Here is a 27,859-nt window from a genome sequence, read left to right as displayed (position 1 = left end):
AATTGTTGTTGTTCTTACTGATATATGCAATATATGTGAAGGGATACAAGTTTACTGCTGTATAGTTTGAGGATATTGAGTTACTGTGACACAGAAATGCTGTTAGCTGAAATCTGGTCAGGAAGCAACATCATAGTTCACTGTACTTGATACCTGAGAATCAAGCTGGTAATATGTAGTGCACGGCAGAGAATGCACACTTAATATGGGTGTCACTCAAACTTTCCTTACTGTTTGCGGCAACTTTAAAGCAAAATTGCAGCACATTATTTAAAATAAACAGAAATAAAAAATTACATTCAACACGTTTAAATCGCTTTGTGCAAATTTGCTAATTTGGTGTTTGTATTTACATTTCAGAGCCAAATAGGTCGCATCTCATCATGACTTACCTGCTTGTTTGTGTTTGCACCCTAACCCTATCCATGCTGAGGTGGGTGTGCATGTATGTTTCGGTAAACAGTGATGAAGCAAACCTTCCACTCTGTGACCCACTTACTGTACCTGTTTAATACAGAGCAAAGTGCAATTCATAACGCAGTGACACAAACGCTGCCGTTCATCTGCTAAATAATGATTCACAATTTAACGTATACTGACCGCACTAATTTGAGGGAATCATTTGCAGTTTCAGGGCACAAATTAACTCCTACTTTGCAGGAATAATGTATTAAAATTCTGATACTGATACAAACTCAGCAGCCATATCTGCCGGTCCAGTGGAGAACTGGCTGCACAAAATGTATTTCTAAATATGTATATAACAGGCAAATAGCTGCAAACTGATTCTTGTGGTGTGACTGTAAGCTAACAGTAACACAAAAGGCACATTAACAGTGGTTACTGGCTATTTGTGGGCATTTTCTAAACCTCTTTTGCGATGTAGCTTGAGAATAGTCAGCTATCCTTTTGGAAAGTCATTAGTTGGTTTTTATATTACATTTTGCAGGGAAAAGCCTTTTAACCCCACAGAACTCTTTCTCTGCATTCAGCACGTTTTGTTTTCCTTCTCATTTCTGAGACCTTTTTAGGTAATTAACTCATGTTTTGCTTCCAATCATACATATTACATTAACATTTAAACCAGATGGCCGATCCAAAAAACTGCACTAAAAGACAAAAAAACGAGAGCAGTCCATCAACAATAAATAAGAAACCCAAATTTTGTTTTGACCTTTTTTCCTGTGTCAAGAAGTTATTCATTTAACCTTTCCTTGCTGCTGGAAACAACAGTTATCTGCATATGTATGGCAAAGGTTGATTGTGTCCAGTTTGACCTTTTTCCTTCATGTAACTCCCACATGACCTTCTTCAAAGGCTTCTCCTGATAGTGAGGTCAAGAGAAAGGAGAGGCAAACACAAAAAGGTTTATGAAACTTTGCATGCAGAGGCCACAGAGGTCACTGAACCAGATACATGAACACACAATGAATCCATTTGTATGTCAGATGCATTCATCTTAAAGTACAATGTGTTCCCCCCACCCAAACATTTTCCTTTATTTTTCTGAGAACAATAAAACTAATAAGAAAACAAAACAGGTTCCTTAGCTGGATTTAGGATTTGTGTCTGCTTGTGGAAACATTATGCACCAAGTTTTTGTTCTTAGTGAAGTGCGCCATCTGTTGAACACAATGCAATAATACACAACTATTTCTGTTCTATTTTACAATAGAAAAGAAAACGCAGGAATCTCTTACAAAATGATTGCTGATTATTTCTTAGTCAGGACAAGTTGCCCAGCAACCAGCGGAGACTGCAGGAAGTTACTGGTCTCCACCAGTCTGACACATAACTCCTCATAAAAACAGCAAAACTTAGGTTTTTAGCCAAAGTGCATAATTATATTTCCCAAAGTTTCAAACTTTAAATATCTTGATCTAAGAAACAGCAAATAATTCTAATTTTAAAACAATACACTTTAACATTTCAACACAAATGACAAATTAGGTTTTTAGAAAACATGCATTTTATTTTATTATTCATTTTCACGCGTAATAAAAATTGCATTCCTTCCCATTACACATTACTCTTTTCTTTAACGTTCAACACTGTTACACTTCTTAATACTTCATTTCTTCATTTTGTGTTTAATTCTTTTGTAAGACAGGCCAGAAGCAGCACTTTATTCAAGTTTTTGGAGGCCCCTCCCATTATAAATAAGTACAAAATGAAAAAAGCTCAGATTGTAAACAGCAAAAACTTAACGTCACAAGGACCTTAAAGTTACATCCAACACGGTCGACCCCTCGTCCATTAAAATAAGTTTCTTTAGCAGTGTCTAATTTCTTACAGAGGAAAGTGGCCTCAGACGTTATCCAGAATTTCTTTTTTTTTTACCCGCGAATACAGGCTTTTTTGCTGGTTCTTCGTGAGAATTGCAGCCCTGATGTGAAACACAGATCAGTTTTTTTTTTTAAAAAAAGAATACAGAAAAAAACAAAAAAAAAAACAAATGAATACACAGACAGGGACAAGAAAGAACATAGTCATTAGATGGCTGTGGTTTGAGGTTGAATATTGAAGATGGATTCTGCATGTGTTTGTCTTCAATTTGCTCAGTTTAATATTACAAACAAACCAGTGGTTACTCCTCGACTTAGATCAGTTTAGTCAATTTTATCAAGTTACTGTAGAAGTTATTTTTATTTTGTTAAGTTCCCCCTGAAAGTTAGGTTTAGCTTAGTTAAATTACCACTTAAAGTAAGTTAAGTTGTCCTCAAGTAGCTTAAAATGCTTCCAAATTTGCCAGCTCCCTTTGATCTCAGTAGGAAAATTACACTAGTGACTATGAATATAGCAACCAGCACATTCACCAATCTGCACAGTGCTTTAAACAGCTCACAGAACAATTATTCCAAAAAACAAAACAAAAAAAATCAGTAAGTAGACACAGCCTCTCGTCTGCGCAGCCCACAGTTCCTCACAGGCCGGAGTTGCATTCAGCAGCTCTCTTTTAAAGTGCTTAACAGGGATGGTGAAGATCTGAAACCACAACAACTTCCTCCTTCCAGTCTCGAGCTCGTTATGGTTAGCCGCCAAGCTGTAGATCAAACAAATGACCCATCAAATCTGCCCCCTTCAGTCTCTTTTCTCAGTGCTAAGCATATTCAAGTCATTCGAGTCTGCTCCTGAGGCTTTAGCGACACGTGCACGACTCGGCCACCATGTCCTCCAGCTCCCTGTACTCCACCTTCTTCTTGTGCACGACCAGCACGCTCATGGGCATGTACTTATAAGGCACGCAGGACGGAGGAGGAACGTCCCCGACGCCCAGGTCGTTGATGACAGTCTGGATGATGGCGTGGTTGGGGGAGTGGTAGCCGTAGTGGAGCACCCTCGGGCAGTTGCCCTGGCAGAACCGCGGGTTGTACACCGGCGGAGCGATGAAGTAGTGACCCCAGCCGAGCTCGTCAAAGGAGAGGCGAAAGGAGTGGAGCTTGCAGCGGTTCTTAGGCATGCTGGTTTTGTGTTTGTAGTTGGGGATATCGGAGATGATGGAGGCAGAGGGGGAGGTGGGAAAAGAGGAGGAAGAAGAGGAAGTAGGGGCGTTTTTTAAAGCATCCAACGAAAGATCTTTGGCCTCTGAAGATGAGGGGTCTTTGGAGCGGCGGTGCCGGCGAGCCGAAGGATGCCACTGCCCTATTCGCCTCATGATGTTTTCCCCTTCAGCCCCCAGCAAGTCCCCCATCCAGTCCTTCACTTCCCTTTCCTCCTCCAGGTATAAGAGAAGAGATGGGACTTCGAGATGAGGCTCACCTCTCCATATTTTTCTTCCTTGAAGACGAGTCCACAACCACCACCACGAGAAGCGGCTGTCCTCTTCAGCATGCCCAAGCTCTGTGCACCAGTACTGGGCAGTGAGGGTCAAGTGGCCCCCCGTGCCCTGGTCCTTCCCCCGCTGGACGTGTGCAGTGATGTCTGTCTCTGTCCACCACTCATGGGGCTCCAGGGTGACCAGGCTCTCTTTGCCCAGTGAGGTGATCTGAGCCCTGCAGCGGGGTGGCTCAAGGGCCCCGGTGGTGCTCGAGGTTGTGGTGGTTGAGGAGGAGGGAGAGGATGAAGAGCGGAGGTGGATGAATGAGGCTCTGATGAGCTGCTCTGAAGGAAGAGTGTCGAGGTTGTACTGTACTGTGAAGCTGTAGTGGTGGTCTGAAGGAGAGACGGAGGCACAGAAGAAGCATGAAGTGAGACTTTTTTGTGGTGAATCCCTCTCTGACTTTAACAACTCACAACTCCTTAAAAAGAGAGACTTTTTACCCAAGATGCTTAGGGCTCATTATTTTTTTTTTTTAAATCAAAGATTATTATTTTTTTTTTAATCCAACAATGGAAAGCCCTCATTACAAACAGGGGGCATGGAGTTTGACAGTTTACCAAGGAGTGTGTAACAAAACACACTAGCAAATTGCATCATGGGAAGTACAGGATGCACTGTTCTTAGAGTTTGACCCATCCAGTCAGAATATCTTAGCCTTTGCTGCACTAACTTTAACAGTTCTTTTTAAATCTTACTTTCGCAATTCCCAAACTTAACGAAGGACAATACTCTCTGGAGGACCCAAACTGGGTGCAAATCTTTATTTGAAAATTAAAAATACAGAAAAAAACAATGAAATGATAACATAACTTAAATTAAAACCAGTAAAATGATAATAGCCATACGGTTGCTTCACTGACTGTCCCAGATAAAGAGAAAAGAGCTGGAAGCACTGAAGGCTAACAGGAGGTTTATGGGACTAATAAAGGCTGATGCTAGTTGTCTTCTTCAGAAGTACAGAAATTAATCATCATTAAAAACAGACCATCTTCCCAACCAGTCCAAAGTATACTCAACTTTCATGCCAACAAGTCAGTGTAGAAGAGAAGGGGTCATCTCATTGTGGGGGGGGGACTCTTGATTTTTTTGCTTTTCCAAATAAAAGTTTGCAGAGTCCAACTCACCTGTGACAGGCAACCGACTGCAATCTGATCAGTGGGAGGAAACGTTAAGTTAATGGGCCTACCGATTAGAGGTCAGTAATCACATCCTCTTCTACCGAAGACGTCATACATTATCTATGTATTTTTTATCTCGGAGCATTTTTTGGACCAGTGTTTTCTCTGAGCTGGCAGTTTGGTGCCCAAATAATACTTTCCAATCTTAAACGATCGAGCACCTTATCACCAGAAAGGTGCAGACACCTGGAGTTAAATTAGCCTCTACAATCCAAATCTCACCTCTTGACGATGGCAGGTAGTGCACCGACGACGTCGATGGTCTCAGTAGTCGGACCGTGTTGGAGCCGAACTTGCGATGCTGTTTGGGCCTGCCGTCCGGTTCGGCTGCACTCTGGTACAAACTCAACATGAACCGCAGGTTCTGGTCCGCTTTCTGCTCGTCCGTCAGCGGCCGGTGGTGCGCGCCTTTGTGCTTTGCGCTCTGATGACTCCGACGGCTGCGCCTCAACGTGGGGTGATGAGAGGCCATCTTCCGCCCGGCCATAACTCCGGTGCAGGTGGAACACAACAGGAAGATAAAAGAGGACAGGACGCAGACACTCAGTAAGCTGTGTTTGGTGCGGGTCGCCCTCATGTTTGTTATAAAACCTCTGGCGCTAGCGAGCTCCACCAACGAGGCTATAGTTGGCAAGCATCCTCTGCACGGCCGAGGGCGTGATTTACAGGCTCACCTTATCACTGGCCATTTTGGACAAGACAATCAAGTTCCTGAAATTGACTGTGACTCCAATTAACCCCGCGGGTGTGCGTGAGCCGCCAGCAGTAGCGTAAGGAAGTCACGTGATTGTTGCGTAAAGATGCGTAAAAGTGGCAAGATGGATTCTTTTTTGTGATTCACTTATTGCACAAATTATTTCATGTAAATTCACTTTTAAAAAAAAAAAGTTTTTTCATTTTTTTTTTTTAACATATCACTATGTTCTTTCTCATTATTAAATAATTGACACGTATTCATATTTTAGTTTTAACATATTTTGTTCTCACTAAAAATCTCTACACTTTGTGCCCCTAATCTCGATAGATTCGGTCTAAACTGTGCATTTATACTCAAAGTTTTCATTCTCAGTGTACATTTTATGTAAAGTGATGAATGTGTGTAAAACTTTAGATTCTACAGGAATCAGTTGCTTTATTGTATCCTACTACTATACCGTTGGATATCTAAGAACTTCTTTAAAAAGGTAAAACAGAAAGTTTTTGTAAGCTTTAGCATCGCAAGCTTCATAACTTTGATTCAAGAATAACTTTGCCCAGTGTAGGTTGAATTTATGCCAACCAGAAGTGAACAAGTCAATCATAAATAGGCCTAAACTACATTTGAATCAGGTAAAGCAAATTATCCCACTCTGTTTTGCTAAGTAAAAACAAAAATCCAGCTATAACTATTAGGCAGAAACAAAATAAGCTCAAGATATAAACTGTGTACTGAGGAAACATACGTTTATTAATGTTGTCATGTGCAAACCTTAAAATGGCAATTTCTGTGATTTTCATGCACCAGTGTCACCTCCATGCGTCTGCTTGGGTTGACAGAATTATCCAATCCTTAGAGAAGCTAGTTCATAAATAAAAGAAATGTATTGTGGCCAAGATAAGCAGCAAACTTGATTTTCTTAGTTGCCATCAAAGTTTACATTCTGGTGATCAGGGATTTTCCATTTTCGCTGTGCAACACAAAGTAAGAGGACACAGTTTACGCTTATTCGAGAGCAAAACAACACTATTTAACATGCTCGAAAAATTTCTGCTGACGCAAACAAATCTGAATTCTGGAAAGGATGCAGTTGACTTCATCAAAGCAGGTTTTCAGTTAGATCACACGTGTGTAAGATTTGAAAGTGCTTCACTTTGGCGCCACCCGGTGGCAGAATGGCAACACACGTTTCACTGGGATTGTTCATTCTTCTACAAACAAAAACCTGTGTGATCAAAATAACTTGAAAGACAAAGTGACTTTAATAAAATTACACTTTTTACTACATTTATTTAATACCTTTAGTTACAATTTACTTTGCCGATTGAGATTAATAATAAGAAATCTAATCAACAAATACATTTGGATGTATTATTATGGATAAAGATAAAATGTTATTGATCCCTTGCTGAAATTCTGATAGTAGATATAGTAAGAAAATAAGCTCCACCTTTTCCAGCTGCAACATTAAAGAACAGATTAATGAATCAATAACATAATATACATTATTCTGAAATGGGCCACTCTGCATAATGAGTACTTTTACTTTTTGTACTTTACGCATATTTTGATGCTAATACTTTTATACTTTAACTCAAGTATAATTTTGAACGCAGGACTTTTACTTGTAACAGAGTATTCCTACACTGTGGTATTAGTACTTTTACTTAAAAAATCTGAGTACTTCTTCCACAACTGCAAAAAAGTGTCACTAAAGCTACTCTGTGACAGTACTGTTTAAGAATATGTAATTTGTTACTTCCTCTCTTTGTCTTTGGTACAAAGATCTTTGGCTTGCATTGTGGTTTTTGTATTCAGACTACTCCCAGACTTTGGCTATATTTGCAGACAGTTTTTTGATATATAGTTTGTTTGTTCTTGTATAATTTGAAGCCTGAGAGCTTTGGGATCACTGGGCTTCTGGTAAATGAATTGTTCTCGGTGGGGAGGAGCTGAATGGATGGAATGCTGTAAAATCTGCTAAAAATTAGAAGAAATGAAAGACTGGAGAAAACTTTTTTTTTTTTGTCTTTTAAACTTGATCTCACTTAAAAGCAGCTCTCACCACCAAACCAAATATTACAGTTCAAAGTTTCTGAGAACAAAAATGGGGTTGAAAAGGAAAAAAGGTTGTCTGACCTGACCAAAACAAACACCTCGTGGTCTGGATGAGAAGTGAGATGTCTGGGCATGTTCACATCTGTCTCTTTGATTCTCTCTATCTCCCTTCCTTTACTTGTTCTTTCTCTTGACACACACAAAGATAGTCACTCACATTCACACACATTCAGTAAAGTGGCACTGCAGCGAGGTGGCATTCCACAACAGTGATTATCTACAATCCCAATCATTTCAGCCTGCAGAGAGAGTGTGGGAAAACGTCAAACTATGGGGGAATTGATGCAAATGGCTATAAGGGCTTCTGAGAAACACTTTTAAGAAGTTTACTTGCATAAATAAATTTACCAAAAAAGGCAGAGGCAACTGTTTCAACTTCAACTCCCAGAAAACTCCACTTTTGGCTGAATAAATGTGTGCCTCATGTACTTTATTTATATAGCACCTTTCAAGTGTTTTACAGTAAAAACAAATAATCCGAGTAAATAAAATCCAAAATATAAAACAAGATAAACTAATTTAAACCATTACAACAAATACCATCATTTAAGCACATGCCATAAGAGAAAAGTGAGATTTAAGAAGAGGATACTGAGTTCGAGCTTTTGAATTCCACAGCTGAAGGACCTGGACAGCAAAGGCCCGGTCACCTTTTGCAGTGTTACATATTTGGAGCAGTTTGCGAACATGTGAAATTGGATACGAACAAACTATAGCTCTTTTTAAATTAGCTGAATCGATTATATGAGTGTTAATATTGGATCTTATTTAGATGTAACTGCCAGTGATGATGGCTTTGCAGCCATCTTGCCAAGGCTTTGTTGACACTTCCTGTAGTTGTTTTCACCACGAGGGAAATATTGTCGTTGCCCGAAATTATCGGACACTGGACGCTGGATAAGTGCATCTCGGATTATTTTTTACAACAGGGCATTCTTTTTTACCACAAAACCCAAAACTATGAGTCTAATTCATGTAACTTTTTATAGTACTAGCAGCCCATCAAAGTTATACATAGTGCTAGTGTCCCTTGGGCGAAACAGTGAGTTGTAAAAGGTTAAACTACAAATACTAGCAAACGTTACAATAAAGTGAAACCCATTACAACTCAGAAAAGTAGTCTTAAAAATAACATAGAAACAGATAAAGATATAGATGAATACTTTATTATTCCTGGCTGGGACGACATTCTTGACGCCACTCATGTTTTGCAGTGCGTGGGCTTACGGAGACTCTTCAATAGTATCTAATATACTTTTAATTAAATATCTCTTCTACCTCTTTCATACTATCTTTCTTACATTTCCTCTCTCTTATAGCATTCGTAGAGTCACAGAGAGTCAGCTAAATATGGTACCTAAATTGTGATGTACGATCTGCTCCATTAGGGATCAAGTAAAGCTTAGATTCACATTTAATAAACGATATTAAAGGATAATTAATATATTGTTGCAAGCCATCCATCCATCCATCCATCTTCTTCCGCTTATCCGGGGCCGGGTCGCGGGGGCAGCAGTCTAAGCAGGGACTCCCAGACTTCCTTCGCCCCCGACACTTCCTCCAGCTCCTCCGGGGGGATCCCGAGGCGTTCCCAGGCCAGCCGAGAGACATAGTCCCTCCAGCGTGTCCTGGGTCTTCCCCGGGGCCGCCTCCCGGTGGGACATGCCCAGAACAAATTTTTTAGGTGAAAGCAAACACTGTCAAAGCCTTCATCCGCCCAGGGAGGCGTCCAGGAGGCATCCGGATCAGATGCCCTAGCCACCTCAGCTGGCTCCTCTCGACGTGGAGGAGCAGCGGCTCTACTCCGAGCTCCCCCCGTGTGACTGAGCTCCTCACCCTATCTCTAAGGGAGCGCCCAGCCACTCGGCGGAGGAAGCCCATTTCGGCCGCTTGTATCCGCGATCTTGTCCTTTCGGTCACTACCCAAAGCTCATGACCATAGGTGAGGGCAGGAGCGTAGATTGACCGGTAAATCGAGAGCTTTGTCTTTCGACTCAGCTCCTTCTTTACCACAACGGTCCGATACAGCGCCCGCATCACTGCAGACGCTGCACCGATCCGCCTGTCAATCTCACGCTCCATCCGTCCCTCACTCGTGAACAAGACCCCGAGATACTTAAACTCCTCCACTTGGGGCAAGGACTCCCCACCTACCCGAAGAGAGCAAACCACCTTTTTTTGCAAGCCATCTCAAATAAACTCAAACTAATTGTGTTACTATATGTGAGAGTCACTGGAGCAGAGAATTAACAAAAATGTCAGTAAGTTTAAATGTTTCTTAATATGGTGGTTAGACAAATAGACTGGTACGACTGATAAGGGTTTAAAATATGTGGGATGTGATATCAAATGTTGTTGTTGGCCTGTAGTTTGTACTGTAGTTGTTAATACTGCAGGTCTGCAGAGCTTCAGTGTGGATGGATGAAGGCTTTGACAATGTTTGCTTTCACCTAAAAAATTTGAGAATGAATTTGACCAGAGACAAGGTTCAGCAGTTTGTGTGTAGAAGAATGTGCAATACCACATTGTAAAAATACTTACTTTCAGCAAAATGTACTTATAGCCAAAGTAAAAATACTTGTGTGTGTGTGTGTGTATTGTGGTATTATTACTGATGTATTTATGGGTAAGTGGTATTTTACTGTTGTAGCTGGTCAAATTGGAGCTACTTTTAATAATGTAAAGCTGTTGGAAAGTTAAATCTGTAACAATGCACCAATTTATAATGAAAAATCTTAATCTGCAAAGTTTAGTAAACTATCACATAAATGTAGTGGAGTAAAAAGTATAATACCTCTGAAATGTACCTCAAAGTTATACTTGTGCAGTACCTGCAGTGGTTGAATGTAACTAAGTAGGCCTACATACTTAAGTACAATTTTGAGGTACTTGTACTTTACTTGAGTATTTCCATTTCATGCAACTTTAAACTTCTACTCCACTACATTTCAGAGGGAAATATTGTACTTTTTACTTCACTACATTTATCTGACAGCTTTAGTTACTTTTCAGGTCAAGATTTTACATGTAAAACTTATAATCAGTTAAAGAAAATTGATGCATTATTATAAATTAAACTACATAACAGTATAGTTAAAGTAACTCTACCTTGACAACATTAAATTGCTGCTTACATAAATGCAGATGCAGAGTTTTACTTGTCATGGAGTATTTTCATATTACTATTACTAATTTTACTTGAGTAAAAGATCGGAATACTTCTTCCACCACTGAGTTACTTTCCACCAAAGCTGGTTGTAGTGATTCAAAGTATTTGTGTTAGTATAGTGGCCAAAATAATATGTTATTCATGTGGGGTTTTGCGCATAAATTGGGTATACTGGCATCAGTAGATAAAATTAACTGATGAAGCAGAGGTTGGGGGCAAAGTGGCGGGTTTCATGTTTCAAATGAAAGGCCAGCCACTCGCTTCTGATACTGTTACTCGGTATCACCGCCGTGACCCTGTCTGACGTTATTACAATAAAGCGGTTGTTCCGCTTGTAGCCCCTCCCTCTCTTCGCTTCTCATTGGACACATTCAGCCAGAGCCTCTCTGCTATTGGTGGACCTTTCTGTCACTCACTTCCCGCCGTTCGAATAGTGGGAGGGGCCGACTACCACTATTCCCAAAGTTTTCCCAAAGTTTTTTTTGCTGCGTCGAGCTAGCCAAACTACGACCGGAAACATTTAATTAAGATATCAAAATAAAAGCGTTATAACCTGCTCTTTTTGGGGAAATAAGCGGGTCATTATCTTAAGGCATGAAACTAAACAATCGGTAGAATAATTTGATACGATATCGAGCTGGATTACGACTATAAAACAAGCTAACGTCTACTTTACGTCAGCGTTAAACACCTTGACCGGAAGTTGCAACCGACATATTGGCTATAACTTTGACAAGCTTGACAGTAGCTAAAACTTTCTTCCCTCCCCCTCTTCCACTCACTCAGCGTACTCCTTCCTTCCACCCCATCCATCCATTCGTTGTTGTTGTTAGAGCGGTGATGGAGAAGCCGAGGGACCGCTACCGGCGCCGCTAGCTAGCAACGATTCAGGTCAGGCTAACAAACCGACACAGAGAGAGAGAGATAGCGAGAGTGAGAGGAGGAAGAAAAAAAAACCGGATAAACGGACCGGAGGGAGAGGATGGAAACGGTTGAGCAGCTCGTCTCCTTCCACCACATTCAGGTCCAGTTGAGCGGGGGCGCGCCTTGGGGGTTCACGCTGAAAGGAGGGCTCGAGCACGGCGAGCCGCTCATCATCACTAAAGTAAGTTCACCACAACAACTGACATTAATGACAGTGATATATGTATGGGGGATCTCAATTACATCACCTAAAACAGTGTGAAGGTAGTTTGAGTGAGTTTATACTACTCTGTTACATTTTACATTATATTTTCTTAATATTTCTGTATATATTTACAGTTTTGGATTAATATTTGCATAGTATTTTACTAGCCTTGACTACAGGAATTGGATTTCATAAGGATGTGGTTGTTGCAACACTCCAGCTCCACCAAAATAGCAATTGTGGTTAACTTTGCAGGCTTGTGTGACTGTATTCTCATTCATATGTGCTTTTCAGTGTGATTGACTGCTGGTCCCTTGGTTTAAACTTTTCAACCCAATGCAAAAAGTCTTGAAAACTCTGCAGACCGCTTTTCCTGCACCTTCTTCTGTATTTTGACGTCTGCACAGCTAGATTTGAACTCTTCCACCTCTCTCCTCCGCCTCCTCTTCTTCTGCAGAGAATAAAAAGTTATTGTCCAAAGCTCAAGCAAATATCCGGACCAGTTGATGCTTGTCAGCTGTCACTGTCTATGAATAAAAAGCCCAACATAATGTAATGCAGTGGTTGGGTTCTCAAACTTGGAGGTCAAAGGGTTCCCCCAGGGGTGCTAAAAGGGGTTCCCAAGGGGATCCCTGGCGAAATGAAGCTCTGTTCATCTCCCTGTCACTTCATTCACTGGAAGGAAAATATGCCCAAGTGCTGACAGACGACTAAAATCACTTCAGATGGCTGAGTTTCCAGTGGGGTGTCTGTGGGATGTGGGAATGCTTGAAAAGAAAGATTGTAATTCTGTGATGAGAGATTCTTATGCTTATTGACCCTTTCTGCATTAGCTTACACTGACACCAGCATCTTTAAGAATCAGCTTGTTTTGCAAAAAAGAAACCAAAGAAGTATGGGCGTTGAGGGACGTGCAGAATGTAGTGTGGTCTGTTGCTATATCTTAAATAGCTGCAGAAATAGCTCTTTCAGGTGTGTGTTTTGGGGGAGTTTGAGGGCTTTGTAAGAGATTTAGTGTGTGCTTTCAGATTTCGACGTGACCCCGTCTTGTGCGATAAAGTCGTGGGGGCCGACGTTTCCTCCCGGCCTCTTCTCACAGTTTCACGCTGCGGGCGGTGAGCTGCTGGAAATAAGGAGGGTGTCTTTGAATTACTGCAAGTAATTATTGGTGTGTGTTCTGCTGGGGGTGGTCTGTGTGTGTGTGTGTGTGTGTGTGTGTGTGTTCAGTCCAGTGCATGAGTAGGCTGACTGACATGCAACCTCTGCTCTCTCTCCTTCACTGTCTCTCGCCCACCCTGTTGAAAAGTCAGCGGTGTAAACGTTGGCCGGTGTACGTCTATATTCACCACAGCACCACAGCGGGGAATGGAAAAGCCTGGCTCAGTCATCTGGAAACACACACTGACACACACACACACACAAAGTCACACACAGTAACACTGCCCCTGGGAAAATGTGACTGGGACTGCTAAAGGAGATAAAAATCAAACTGTGCTCTATGGCTGTTTTGTGTCCAGTGGCTAGTTAAAACACACACACACACACACACACATTAAAGTAGCTCAGGCGGTAAGTGCTGGACAGGGAACTGTGGTGCAGAAAAGTGTTTAAAGTGTTTGATGATTAAGTGTTAAGTCCTTGAAGGAAAGATGAGAAAGTCAGGAACGTAGAGAGAAGGTAAAGCTGAGGTGTGTATATAAGTGTGTATGAAAGACATGAGAGTATAATGTGTTTTTAGGTTTAGCGAGGGCCAGAGAGAGTTTCCATCAGCCTCCACACAGAGGTTTACTGTGTCTATATGGACCACAGCTGAATACAGCCATAATCCTCTCACTTCCGAGAGAGCGGGACGAGTAAATGTGTGTTTGTGTGTGTGTGTGTGTGTGTGTGTGTGTGTGTGTCAGTGAGAGAGAGCAAGAGAGAGGGAAAGATACATAAGGCAAGGCAGATATAGGAATCAACTACATAAACTCTTTTGCTATGTCTGCAAGAGCGTTCTTTATGCCACCTGAAAGCACTCTTTTTCACAAAAAAACATTAATTTATGCATTGTCTTCACTAAGAAAAATACAGAAGTTAAATAACTTTGACACTATTTCATCAGTTCATATACTACTTATACAGATTTAACTCCTGGTCCACCTACTAGCTTTTTCCACATCTCTCGGCCTTCATCCGCGATTGGAGTTGGTTAAGTTGCCGTCATGTGACCTAAAAGATTTATGCCAGATTTACAAGAAGTGGGCAAAGTCATTTTCAGGTGAGGTTACCCTTCATTCTCAAAACCCAAGCAAGTAGAGGAGTGGCACAGTATCATTTTTGGAGCTAGTGGTTAAACAATTAGCCGCTCAGTCGATAAGTCAATCGACGGAACATGAGTCCACAACTATTTAGAGAATCGATTAATTATTTAAACCTTGTATCACGCAAAAAAGCCAAACATTTGCTGGTTCCAGCTTCTCAAATGTGTGGATTTGCTGCTTTTCTCTGTATTACATCTTTGTAAATTGAATATCTTTGGGTTTTGGACTGTTGGTCGAACAAAACAAGCCATTTGAAGACGTCGCCTTGGGCACTGGGAACTTGTGGGAACATTTTTCACAATTTTAATTTTTTTTTTTTTTTATGTATCTTTCCATCCATTTTCTGCCACAACCAGATCTGGGCCGTGGTGGTATAGCAAGCAAAGCAAAGTAGCCCATTCTACCTACCTACATTGCTCTACTTCTTCCATGGGGAATCCAAGGCATTCCCCGGCCAGATTGGATATATAAACCCTCAGGTGGGTTCTGGGTTTGCCCCTGGAGTCACCTGGAAGTACCTCCATTTTATCAAAAATTTTAACAGATCAATGGGTAATGAAAATGACTTGCAGCCTTGTATGATATATGTATCTACTTCTCACAGATTTAAGTCAGGGTTAAAGATGTGGTTAAAGTGATTTTTGGGACGGTATATCATTCATCTCTAAAAAGTTTTTTTTTTGTGTGCATGTAAGTGCCGGTCACCACTGTGTCTTTGGCAGAGTGAGTCTGCTGTTTGTTGGGTGCAGTTGTGGACATGTGAGAGTGCCAGTTGCCCTTTCAGGATGTCCATGTTTTGAGGAGTATGTGTGTTCGTGGACCTTTGAGAGCATGTACGCTGCTGGAGGGGGAAGGGTGGCTTCCCGAGTCTGAGACAGCAGAGGGATATAAGCCATTTGGTCAACATTCCTCCAGGAGCATACCAAATTACTACCGTGGGCTGTGTGGATGGGTGTGTGAGATATTGTGTTCATACATTCATGAGTGTGTGCACTGCTCATACACATCATTTTCTGTCTTGAATGCTTGTTTTCCTTGCAGCCAGTGATCAGCTGTGTGATGACACGGTGAGTCTAAGGTTTTATCTGCTCAACAAAGTTAGCCAGTCACTCATTAGCTTTGCTCCTCAGTCAGCCATTTAGTGAGTCAGTCTATCAGTCAATCAAGGCTTAGGCATGCTTCTGGGGAAAATACATGTGGTGCCATGATGAAATAAGAGGCTCGCAGAAGAGCCACATTGCACACATCATGCATATCTGTATATCAAATAAAAATGCTTATTGAGCAGCGGACTGAGAAGCAGTGTTGGTTTATTTATTTTCCATTTTTATTTCATTTATTAGGGTTATTTTCTGGAGTCGAAAATAGGTTTTCATTCTTGCCTTTCTTCTTTCTTTCCTGTACATTCTGGTTTAATTAATGCTATACTGCCCCCTACTGCCCATATTACCTTTTAGCAATTCAGGTATGCATCTTACAATGATAACGGTGGCAGCACTTAAAATATACAGTCATTTTTTAAACAATGGGTTCTCGATTACAGGCAGAAGTGGATAAAAGCAGTTTGTTATTTTTAGTCAGCAACCGAAAATGACAACTCGCAGATTGTATCAGCTGTAGCTAGCTAGTTAATTAATATTTGCTCCATGAGTTGGGTAAAAACTCTGACTTTTTAATGTTTCCACCTGACTTTTATGAAAATCTGAATCCCGCAGAAGGGTCATAGATATGTCTTTAATGGCTATGTACATGGTTTAATGCTAACTCAGCACCATGATGCAAAACAGACAGAGCCTCAAGCTTATAGGTCCCGCTTAAAAAGTCAGATGCGAGAGTAGACGTGTACTATAAAAATACAAAATACATGCTTGGACGTTTTGCTGATAGTATTTTCAAACAGTGTGTTTAGATTTTACAAGAGTAAAGGCTTTGAGGATGAGGTCAAACTGAGTACTTCAGATCGAGTACAGAGCAGACAGAGCCACTAACATTACCCTAAAAACGCCGTAAACTCTCAAGATCGTGTAGTGTGCTCAGGATATGCTAATGCTAGGTTACTACTGTTGCTAATATGCTAGTTAACAGCCATGCTAAACTTGTTACGTTAGAGCAGACAAACACACATTTTAATCCATTCCTTACATTTTTGCTTGTGTACTTTTGATATTTATAGGCGTTAAAAAAAGCCACACAACCATCCAAAGTCTTAAGATACTGAATATCGAACTGTCAATTAGCAGTATTGGGACAAATTTACAGTGTATTATAACTCTCTTCCAAACCTCTCCTCCTTCCTAAGCCCCCCCTTTCTCAACAACAAAAAACAAGATTAAAGAATACAATTGAATAATGGCTTGATTCAATTAAATAAGAATACATAAATACAATCAAACATGAACTTTATGTGCAAGCTCGTTGATCTGTGGACATGCCTGGGCTTGACCCTCATGCATGTTTACAGACTTAAAGACATGCAGCCATGTTTTAGGGGTAATTTATCATTTAAAACTCCAGTTGTCATTCCCATGTATTTTGTGACCATTTTTATGTCCTTTGTCAAATGTGATGACAAAGTGATGAGTTCCTTCCATTGTTGTATTTGAGAGAGTTGCTGCTGCTGAGCTGTCAGCTCACTTTCATATGTGGTTTTATGATCTACTGTGAGCTCTCTGCTGATTTCTGTTGGGGACACGTTTCTGTGAGTTTGTGTCTCCTCAACAGTTTTTGGCTGCAATGTGGGGTCCGTGACTTTAAGGCTTTGTTCCCATGAGACAGTTTGGCAACCAAAAAAAATGTGGATCACTGTTTGCCCGAAAGCCTCCAAGATGGTGTTGTTAAAATTCATTGGCTGAAGAAATTTGTCAGATTGCAGATGCCCTTTTTTCGCAGTGATGAATCAGTTGCCCAAATGAATGCTGCTAATTTAAGAATCAATGTAATGTTTTTAACACTTGTCCAGCACAGTTGTTTTGATGGATCCCAGTTGCTCATGTGAACTGTCTGGACTGCAGTGTTTTTCCCACCAGACCTCTGCAGCCCAGACATGTCGGCTATCTAAATGAACATCAGACTCTGCATGTTGTACGAGAGTCTGTCTGAGTAGACTGAAGCAGAGCCTCACTGGTGTGCAGCCTTCATTATTTTCATTGTTTGTGTTTGCATTATGGGGATGAGGGACTTGTTATTACCTACAGTTTGTCTGCAATTATTTTTTATAAGAAAGATGTCTTACAAATGTTAAAGATGTCAAAGATAAAAGGAGGCTTCATTAGACTGATGAAATGAAAGACGCGTCTACCTTAAACTGCATCTTCCACCTTACAACCCATGACCTGAGGAACCAGGTGCAGTCTGTTCTGAGAGGATTAGCACTAGCTTGGCTAACCCTGGCTATGTGCTACGCAGTCCATTTTCTTTGTGGTCCACATGTTCTACAAAGCTGGATTCATCACCATCTTCATTCTCCTCTCAGTCAACCCGCCAACTATCAGCCCATCTCCCAGGCTGTCCAACAGCTGAAACCAGCAGAGCTCTGCTGACCCAGGACGAGAGCTAACTTTGGTTATTTGTGATGAAAACTTTGACTGAGCTGAGCTCGTTATATATTTTCTTTTGTTGTTTCTGAGTTGGGAACTGTGGGGGGTTGATTTGGGCACTTCTTGTATAATACACTGTTGGAGAGAGTTTTGTGGCTGTTTCTTTGATTTTTGTTAGATTATGCAGTTTTCCCAAGCGTCATGAGCCACTGAAAATGTCATGTATCCTGTATATGAACTTCTTTGGCGCATGTTTTTGATGTTAACAATGTCATGATGTACTTATTGCTTGAATGGGGATGCAAATCGGGAGAGTTGTATAGTGCTTAGTTGGCAGTAAATCTCTTTGATCTGAGGTTGAATTTGAACAGGAGAAACCTGCAGTTGTCACCATAAACAGGATTTGGCATTAGCACATGTTTGTCAACGTATTTTATCAAGGATTTTCAAGTTCTCCAATTCTTGTTATCATCAGATTTGTTCGATTTTGTCTTAAGTCTTTACTCATCAGGTTGCCAGGATCTGCTGAGACTCCTTAAAATGATCAGTCCCCTGTGATGACCTGTCCTCACCAAATCATTAATCTACTTTGATGGAAACTAAGTTGTTGAATATGTGATGCTCTCTTTTGCTACATGAGTTTTAAAAATATCTTGGCGCACAAGTTCACCTCAACTAAACTCAAACTGAGAACTGCAACATGTGGGTTTGAGGGATGTTGTTTTCTGTTCTTCTTCTTCTTCTGTCGGAAATCAGCCATGTTTCTTGTGGGGAGCATTCCTACAGAGTATGTTTCAAAACACTGCGAGCAGTCTGGAATTTGATTCGCCCTGAACAAGCAACAAAGATGGAGACGATAATCCTTCTCTCTCTCGTCCTACAGAAATCCAGGGATTTTACGAAAGAATGTTTTGACATGTGGTCGAAGGTATGCAACCAAATGTCCTGGGTTGGTAAATAGTGTGTGTGTGTGTGTGTGTGTGTGTGTGTGTTACTCCCTGCATTCCAGTAAAGGTAGCCTCCAGTAGCAATCTGCTCTGCGGGGGGTAGATGAGGATGCCATCAGATAGAGATGCTATTGTCTCTACTGTGTGTGTGTGTGTGTGATTCCTTGTCCTCTGCCCTGACTTGCTTTGCTAACTGTCCTAACTAACCAAAAACATATGTTGTGCAGCAACATGGTAAACAATAGAGCATATTGATGAGAGAGACTGAAAGAATGAGAGTGTATTCACGTTTCCAACTAATTATATCGACTTTTGCATTAAGAACAGGATGGAAAAGGAAAACCCAGTTCAGTTTTGATAATCATTTAATCATATCAAGTCATTTATGAAGCAAAAATGCACTGGTTCCTGCTTCTCACATGTGAATATTTGCTGTTTTTATTAATCGTCTGTAACATAAAACTGAATATTTTTTGGGTTTTGGGCCATCGGTCAAACAAAACAAATACTCTAAATAAGTCACATTAAGTCACACAGCTGTGGGAAAGTGGGATGGTTATTTTTCACTGTTTCATAGAACAAAGGATTATCAATTAATGAAAAATAATATGCAGATTAATGGATAATCAAAATAATTGTTGTTTATGTGCTGGATGGATGGTGGAAATCTGTTGAATATTCTTAAACGATGAGCTGTTTCAGCTGTCAGTGGATACAAGGGCTGCAACTAAGGACTTATATGTATTTTTGATTCATCTTTTTTTTTTTTCAATGAATCAACTGTTTAGTCTATAAAATGTCAAAAACGGCCAGCACAACTTCCCAGAGTTAATGTCTTCAAATTGCCCGTTTTACCAAACCAACCATCTAAACATATTCAGTTTAAAATGATACAAAGCAGAGAAAAGCAGTAAAGCCTCACGCTGGAGAATGTTTGGCATTTTTACTTGATAACTGACATAAAACAATTAATTCATCATCAACATTGTTGATTTTCTGTAGATGGACTAATTGTAATTGTTTTTAGCACTTGTGGACACTATCACAACTAGTCTTTGTACAGTTGGAATTAGGAGTGGGTGATATGGATAAAATCCCCTTATTATGGTATATCAAATTTTATGTGATGACATCAATATATATATCTTGGTATTGTCTGGAAAATTGATAGGGGAACTGTTTATCAGTATAATAACCAGATGAGAATGTTTGCTTTAAAATGTTGCAGAATTCCCAACATCAATCCTAAATCTTCAACAGTTGATAGATTTATATTGCCTCACTATTTCGTCCAGCACTATTTGCAAATACTTTGGCAGCAAACTGTCATCAAAAAGCAATGAAAGCTTGGCCGACTGAAAACAGCTCCGTTTTCTGTTCTTCTTCCTCTTCTGATGAGGCGGTTGTCGTCCAATGTTAAGATACATTAACGCCTCCCACCAGATGAAACTAATCTGTGATATTCAATCAAACGCAAGAAGTTGAATGGGAACGCAGCCAATTTAACATTTTATTAAAAGCTTGCTTTAAAAATCCTTCGAGACAAAGGACCATGTAGCTTGTGAATAAGTGAAGTTACAGGTAGTGTGTATGTTTGTGTGTGTGTGTGTGTGTGTGTGTGTTGGAATGTCTCTATCTCTGATCTGTGGAGTCTTTAACTGTTTCTCTTAGGCTACGTCTGGAGGTGCACACACACACACACACACACACACACACACACACACACACACTGTGTAAAATAAAAATAACAACCTCCCTTTGTGTAAGTGCATCAGTACAATGACCCTCAAAAACACACAACATTGTTATTATTGCAGTATGTGTGTGCATGAGTGTGTGTCATGGAAAAAGAGAAGATATTAAAGATACATGGGAGATATACAGTATGTCGTAGTTGAATTGTGTGTGTGTATTGGGGGTGTAGAAGTCCTGACCTGAGGCTGCTGCAGTTGTTATTGTTTTTGTCCGACGCGCTGCATTTACCCTCTCGCTGGGGGGACAACACACACACACACACACCTCAGCCATGTTTGTTTTTCTCAGATTACACCAAAATTGCATCTTGATGCGATGGGGAACAGTTTTTTGAAATCCCCGTTGGGTTTTGTGTTCTGCTGATGTGCAAATTCTGACCTGCGGTTACGTGTATCCCCCCACAGAACTGCTTAGTGGAGGTGGTGAGCGCAGCGCACCCCCCACAAGTAAGTTAATTGAGGTTTTTTCAACTCAACAGCAGGACAAATAAAAGAGACAGAGAGCAAGAATTGAAAGTACATATCAGATGAAATCTGTGCTGTGAAATAAACATCTTGGAATCCATTCGGTTGTCACTATTATCTGACATTAAATAGACCCAACAATTAATCGATCAATTGAGAAAATAAATGTCAGATTAACTGACAATGGTAACGATCAATGGCCGAAGCCCTAGTTTATTTAATTTCACTATTTCTTGTGGTAGATTGTCTTGCTAATTTCTAAATACAGAAATCACAGACTGGCAGTTGCAGTAATTCACTTTCAGTCCATGTTGTCGAATGCGGGAATAGCATCTAAAGACTCCGTTTATCCTGTTCTTTTAATCCCACCTTGTTTCTGGTTTCGGTTACTCTTCATAACATTTTCCACCAACCGCACTGCAGCTATTACGTTTAACGCTCTGACATTAGAAGCAGTTTCCGAGCTATTATGTCGGATTTAGAAGGGCTGTTACAGGCATCATTTGTGTATTTTCTGTGCGTCTGTGTTTATATGTTTACAGTTTATTACAACGTAGCCATGCCCCAAACCAAAGAATGCACCACACACACACACACACATTCCACCACGCAATGTGGTCCACTCTCGTGGCTACCCTGGCAAGTCAACTCCAGTTAGAGGTCTAAAATGACACAAAACTCTCATTGTTTACTGGATCTTCTCTCGTCGCCGTCCTTCTTCTCCGTCTGCCCTCGGTGGCGTCTGACAGAAACATCCTTTCATCCCTTCGTCTTTTCCCCCTGTCCTTGTCAGGCGACGCAGGTTACTCGGGGGAAGTTAAGTTGGGTTTTTTCGAGTCATAACTTCTCTCACGTTCGCTCCTCGTTGGGAAGTTGGACGAATGGAACTTTTGAGTGGGGAACCAGAATTTGTGGGTGCGGGGAGGAGGGGGACATTGGGTGTGTTGCATTCCTCTTGGTTAGGGTTTATGAGGAGTTTGCCCAAATTGTTTATTCATCTCTTGGGTTTGAGTGATTTTGGTTGGATTTGGGTTTCTGAAAGCTGATTAAAGCTGCTGATAATCAATATTCAACGTCTCTCTTCCCAAAAATTAGAGGGATTTAGTGTCTTTGCCTGAAATGTATTCTTTTTATAATGAAAGAAAGCCTCTGAAACAGCATTTTCTTTTACCACTGTGGGAAACAGAAACTGTCTAGACTAATTAAATAATTTTAACGTGAATACCTCTTAATGCCAGGATAGCCAACCCTTGCTGTAGTTGGAAGACTGTGGGGTAAATGTACTGCCTTAAAATGATTTCGAAATAACAAATACAGAAAAAATGTCGAATTAAATGTCGCTGGAGTCAGAGAGAAAGTAGAGCTTGACAATGCAATAGTTTTCCAGTTTTTAATAAAACCATCTTCGAGATATATCAATCTCACCTTTTTCTAATGTTTCTGTCTTTGTCAAAGACTCGTCACCTCTGCAGAAATGCCTCTTTTTTTCAAAATAAAGCACATATGCACAGTAAAAAGCACAAATCCTTGATGCATAAGGCAAGACAACACATTTGAGAATTCATCTCCCTGGATTTGATTGATCCATTTTTTGAAAAAAATTAGTCAAAGTTTAAACAAACCTGATTGAACAACAACAGTGAGCACCAAAGGGGCGAGCTCCTGGTGTAACGATATAGTTTTCTATCTTTTCACATGAAACTAAGACATCCAAAGCTTGAATTGGAGCATCCAGACTGAATTGGCGTAAGATTGGAGATGGAGATGAATGAGTTGGAGAGGTAGTTGGGGTGAGATTGGGATAGATGGGAGAGGGAAATGTAGGAAAGATGGATGAAGTGGGGCAGACAGGGGAATGGAAATGTAAGGAGGAGGGAGGAAGATGGTGGATTAGGGAGGATAAAAAGGTGAATGAAGAGAAAAGACCAAGACAGGATGTGTGATGCATGAAAATATGGGAAAAAGAAAGTGGCGAGACAAGTTGATTGAAATAGAAACAGGGGGAGCGGGGGTTGTCTTTAGCTGCTTTAGCTGTAGGCTGATAGTTAATAGATGGATGCAGAGAGAATAGATCAAAAGATAGAGGAGGTGGGGAAAAGGTCAGCCAAGGAAGAGTAAAAGGTTTCAGATTTCTGGACACAGCTGCCAGATTGATGCTTTCCTGCCTTTTTGTCTGGTATTTCAACACATCGCTAGCAGTGTCTTGTTTTGAACCCCTGAAAAAAGAGTATTTCTCTGTAACATTGAATGTTCATGATTAAATAAGCAACAAAGTTAAAGGCGCCCTGTGGAGTTCTCTCGTAAACAAACAAAAGTTATGAATTACGTTCGGTGTTTCTCACCAAAACTCATTATTTTTATTCTTGATGTCTAACAATGCATTTCCTTCCGCATAAAACATTTGCAAAGCCACTTTTTAAAACATTTTGGAACCTGCATTGTTAACATCCATGTTTGCTAGCTAGTGGTTTTCTTCCTCCCTGGCTTTTTTGGCACATTGCTACATTTCTTTGTGCGTTACTGCCACAAAGTGCGTTTCAATCCCCCTGTTTTTAATCGCAATTTGAATTTCCACATAAAAAAAAAAGTTGTTTGGCTGAGGTGGAAAAGTTGGTGTATTGATCAAAGCAAAATACAACAAAGTGCAATGGAAACATACTAAATTAAATATTAAATTATGAAATACATGAAGCATATGACTCGTGACATGTGACAAAACTAAATACATGAAACAAACATAACCATCCATCACGTTTTTCACATTTTTTTTGTTGGTTCGAGGTTTGACTGGCGCTCTTTTAATTGCAAAATCTCGCTGCACACTCTTCTTCTGCAATGGTTTAATGGCACCCGGCTGGAGAATTTAGCATTTATCTCGATGCGCCCAACTTCTAATATTAACATAACATTAGCGGATAGAAATGCACATTAATTAAACTTTCTTTTGCAGATTTTCTGGAAATTCTGTTAAAATTTGAGCTAAACATGGATGGAAACTTGACTGCTGACTGTCGACGAGATACAAACAAATTGGGGACTTACTCACAAAAACACTGCTCCATAGCACCAATAGTGGTCGAAAAAAAATCGTTAGGTATTATTTATTAGGAGTAAACACTTAAACTGAGCCAATCTGCTTTCTTAGGACTGTGTCGATGAGATCTGAATACACTGCACTGACAGTGGCCTGGCAGCATCAGAATCAGAATCAGAAATACTTTATTGATCCCCGAGGGGAAACTCTTTTGCTACAGCAGCTCACTATCACGTCAGTGCACACAGGAATGGAAGTACTAAGCAAAAAGTACAATACACTATAATACATATAAATCAGAAAATAAATTAAGTACCAAGTGGGTATAGGTATAAAATAAAACAAGTGTGAAGTACAAAGTGGGTTTACGATAAAGTTGATGATAAGGGCAAACATGGGCAAACAATCCCATAACTGTTATCACAGTTTGATTCAAATGTTGCAAAGTCAAAACCAGCTGGACGAGAAAAAAATCAAAACAGCACAGACAGAAATCTCTCTTGTGAAATAACCAAAACTATTCTAAGCATCAATCATGTTAAGAAACTAATAAAGACTTTTAAATAAACAAAAGCCCTGGAACGTTATAAAAAGATCCTCCCAGGTTATTTTCCATCTGTGGTTTCTGTTGGTTTGTCAGCGGCAAGTGTTATTTGGAGATGAATGATGTTTGTACGCTCATACATTTGATCATCTCTGCTGTGGCTTGTCAAACTGTTAAATTAACTGCTGCTTTTTGTTCTCAATTGTATCACTCAATTTTGACAATTGACAATGACAATTTTACTATGCACCCAGCATAAAGGTGTTGAATAAGTTACTGTCAACTAATGATCAGTTTAATCTAAAACTTAAGACATATAAAAACACTGATTTCCTTACAGCTGGAAATATGTATTTGGGATTGGCAGCAGGTACAACATTTTGGGGATGTTGTGGTGAACACATACAGAATAATGTTGAAAGAACTTCATCCAGTCGACAGATGCATTTTCATAACAAAATTTCTTTATCTACCATCAAAAGAAGGCCTTTGCCTCAAGGAACATAACATGGTTTTGATCTAATTGTTATCGATTTTTGGCCTCAACTTTTCCAATGTGATACGTTATGACTCTCATAAAAATACTTGAATGGAAGCCCAGATAGAAAAAAATATGGAAAGAAAGAGTTTGAAAGCTGGCGAAGCATCTTTGATCTGACGGAAAGTAAAATATACACAAAGTACTCTCTCTGTCTCTCAGAAATGCATCCAGTCATGACAGCACACAAGAGAAGAAGTGGGGGGGAGGCAGATTGTAGCCGAGAGGGCAAGGTCGTTTAGTGCACATTAAGAAGGTAATGTTTCACCCTTACTTAAGTGTGTGTGCACTTGTGTATGAGAGATAAAGGGATACACACATGCACACACACACACACACACGACATTGATGGATCAATCCAGTCCTGTCTCTGGTCCCACCAGGCCACTGACCTTTTAACCTTTGCTATTGTCAGCACTGCTCACCGGATCTAATGGCTTCCATATTCCACCAGAAACACACAGCCAGGGGTGAGTGTGTGTGTGTGTGTGTGTGTGGACCAATGTACTCTCATACAACGGTTCGTATGATATCTCACGAAAAGTTATGCACCTTTTTTTGTGCATAATTCAACAAATGTCCAGCAACAGGCGTACCGGACTAATTTTATTAACTCTTAGCTAACTCAGTGCTGTACATTTGAATCCAATCCATTGCTTCTGAACTAGTGAAGTATTGTTTCCGCTCCTCTCATCTGGTACTAAACTGCTAAACACAGAGGAATTCATTTTAAAAAGCTCTTAGTTTGTTGTCTGGTTCCCCTAGGTCTTCCATGTCAACAGATTGTATAGCCCAGCTGTGAAAGAAAATACAACAGAACTACTTAACTTTGCGCAGAGGGACAGTGTTTTGGTTGGAGATCTAGCAGCCGGAAGTTTATTTGTTTTGTTTTAAACTTTTTAACCGATACTGCTTCCATGTTACAAACATCAAGAAGGAAGCTGTGAGAGTAACTGTCAAAGCTGCTGTGGAAAAAGGTTTTTTGAATGTTGACTCTGTTGCTGGGAATCTAGTACTGAAAGTCAGAAACAATGCTATCTGCTGTTTTTGCATCTAAATATACCTGCATGCCATAAAAGAAATCCTCTGAATATTGTGTTCCTGTTTCTGCACATGTAATACTCATCTAGATTATGTTTTCCAAATTGCATAACAAGACTGTTTGCTTTGTGTTAATGCGTGTTTTCAGTGTTTCTGTTAGCTGGCAGCTTCAAAGTGTCCTTATAAAACCTCCTCGAAGTTGAACTGTTTTCAGTTGTGTATTTGTGTCGTCCCCACATCAACCCCAAGAGTGCTAATCCCCAAAATGGACTTTTTCCCTTTTGGTGTGTACATATACACAAACCTTCCTGTGTGTGTGTGTGTGTGTGTGTGTGTGTGTGTGCGCACGTGTGACAACCAGAATATCACACTGCCAGAAAGTCTGTATTGTTTCTTTTATGTGTGTGACTGTCACTTAAGTGTATGAGTAAGGTTAAGTGTCACTGTTTGAGTGTCAGGTTTACAGTGGATTAGAAAGACCTAGTTGTGTATGTGAGTGTGGGGGTTGTTGTGGTGGATTATGGGAGTGTGTGTTTTATGATGTATAGATCTGGGTGACGGCTGAGGGTTAAGGTTCGACGGGTTGGCGTTTCTTCAGAGTCGGGGTTTAGTGTGGCGCTGCTGTGCTCCCTCACTAAGGATTCCTGGTAGCACGGCTTTGATGTGGCTGACAGTTTAGAGCCTGTAATGAGGGGCTTGTTTTCACAGATTAAGTAAGATTTTAATGGTATTACAGGAGCTTAAGGAGGTAAGAACATCTTTGGTGTAAAGCACTGGATTTCCCAAAGATCACCTCCCAATCGAATGCTGTGGGCGGCACAGCGGCATCTATTTTCTTTGAGTTTTTCTGGTAATGAAGTTTCTTTTCTTCGTCTTTTCATCCTCGGCGGCTAACACTTGTAATGCTTACTACTCAGCTCCTCTTCTCTTGATTCAGTTGTATTTTCTTGCCGGGAAAGAACTGCTAGACCCTGACTATTAACTCCTGCTGCTGCAGACCAAAAAAAACAAAAAACAGCCATTGTTTTTTAGGCTCATACAATGTATAAGTATGCATGTTTGAGAAGCCAATAACATTAAAAATGATATTGAACACTACATTTTCCTTTCCTTATGTGCTCTTCCTCAATTTACCCTCTTAAAATAGGCATTTTTTTGTGGACATTCATCATGACACTTATGAGGCATCCAGCATGTTAGTTGCTTTTTGAGCTGTTTATTTCTAATATGTTGTCACTTTGGCGTGTCCTCCTGAACTTATTCGACGCCCGAGTTGTGGGGCTGTGTGTTTTATTTATTTATTTTTTTTCTGCGTGTGTTCGAGCCAAGCAAAAACAAGTACCGCTACATTTCTTGGCACCTCTTCAAGAAAGAGGAGGGAGACTTTTTAATTTGAATTTAAAATATTTAGTCTTGTCCTGGGAGTGCGGCTAATAAAAATATACGAGTGAGGAGACCCACCAGAAAGTGGCCACAGCACATTTGATATAATTACTGAAAATATTCTGGATTAAAAACAAACAGAAGAAACGGCTGAGTGTTTAGATATATAGGTTTGTATATAAGTGGAGGAATGCTTTAATTGT

At 40.3% G+C, this 27,859-nt stretch overlaps 2 protein-coding genes across 2 annotated transcripts in view; one reads left to right on the top strand and one right to left on the bottom strand.

Annotated features, from left to right (window-relative positions):
• Positions 1-1,952: 1,952 nt before the first annotated feature.
• bmp15 (bone morphogenetic protein 15) lies at positions 1,953-5,834 on the bottom strand. Its single transcript, XM_044184911.1, has 2 exons — positions 5,221-5,834; positions 1,953-4,152 (listed from the first exon to the last, which is right to left on the bottom strand). Exons 1-2 carry the CDS (start codon positions 5,573-5,575, stop codon positions 3,140-3,142), a joined length of 1,368 nt encoding a protein of 455 aa, XP_044040846.1. The 5' UTR covers positions 5,576-5,834; the 3' UTR covers positions 1,953-3,139.
• A 5,656-nt stretch (positions 5,835-11,490) lies between these two features.
• The window catches only part of shroom4 (shroom family member 4), a 75,658-nt gene continuing 59,289 nt past the window's right edge, over positions 11,491-27,859 (top strand). Inside the window, exon 1 of the mRNA XM_044184745.1 lies at positions 11,491-12,087. Within this exon, the coding sequence (XP_044040680.1) occupies positions 11,965-12,087 (123 nt within the window). The 5' untranslated portion in view covers positions 11,491-11,964. The remainder of the gene's footprint in view (positions 12,088-27,859) is intronic.

This window comes from Siniperca chuatsi, linkage group LG22, assembly GCF_020085105.1.
Source record: "Siniperca chuatsi isolate FFG_IHB_CAS linkage group LG22, ASM2008510v1, whole genome shotgun sequence".
In the NCBI taxonomy this organism is placed as follows: Eukaryota; Metazoa; Chordata; class Actinopteri; order Centrarchiformes; family Sinipercidae; genus Siniperca; species Siniperca chuatsi.
The sequence above is the reverse complement of the archived record's forward strand: the minus strand, read 5'-3'. Positions and strand labels throughout refer to the sequence as shown.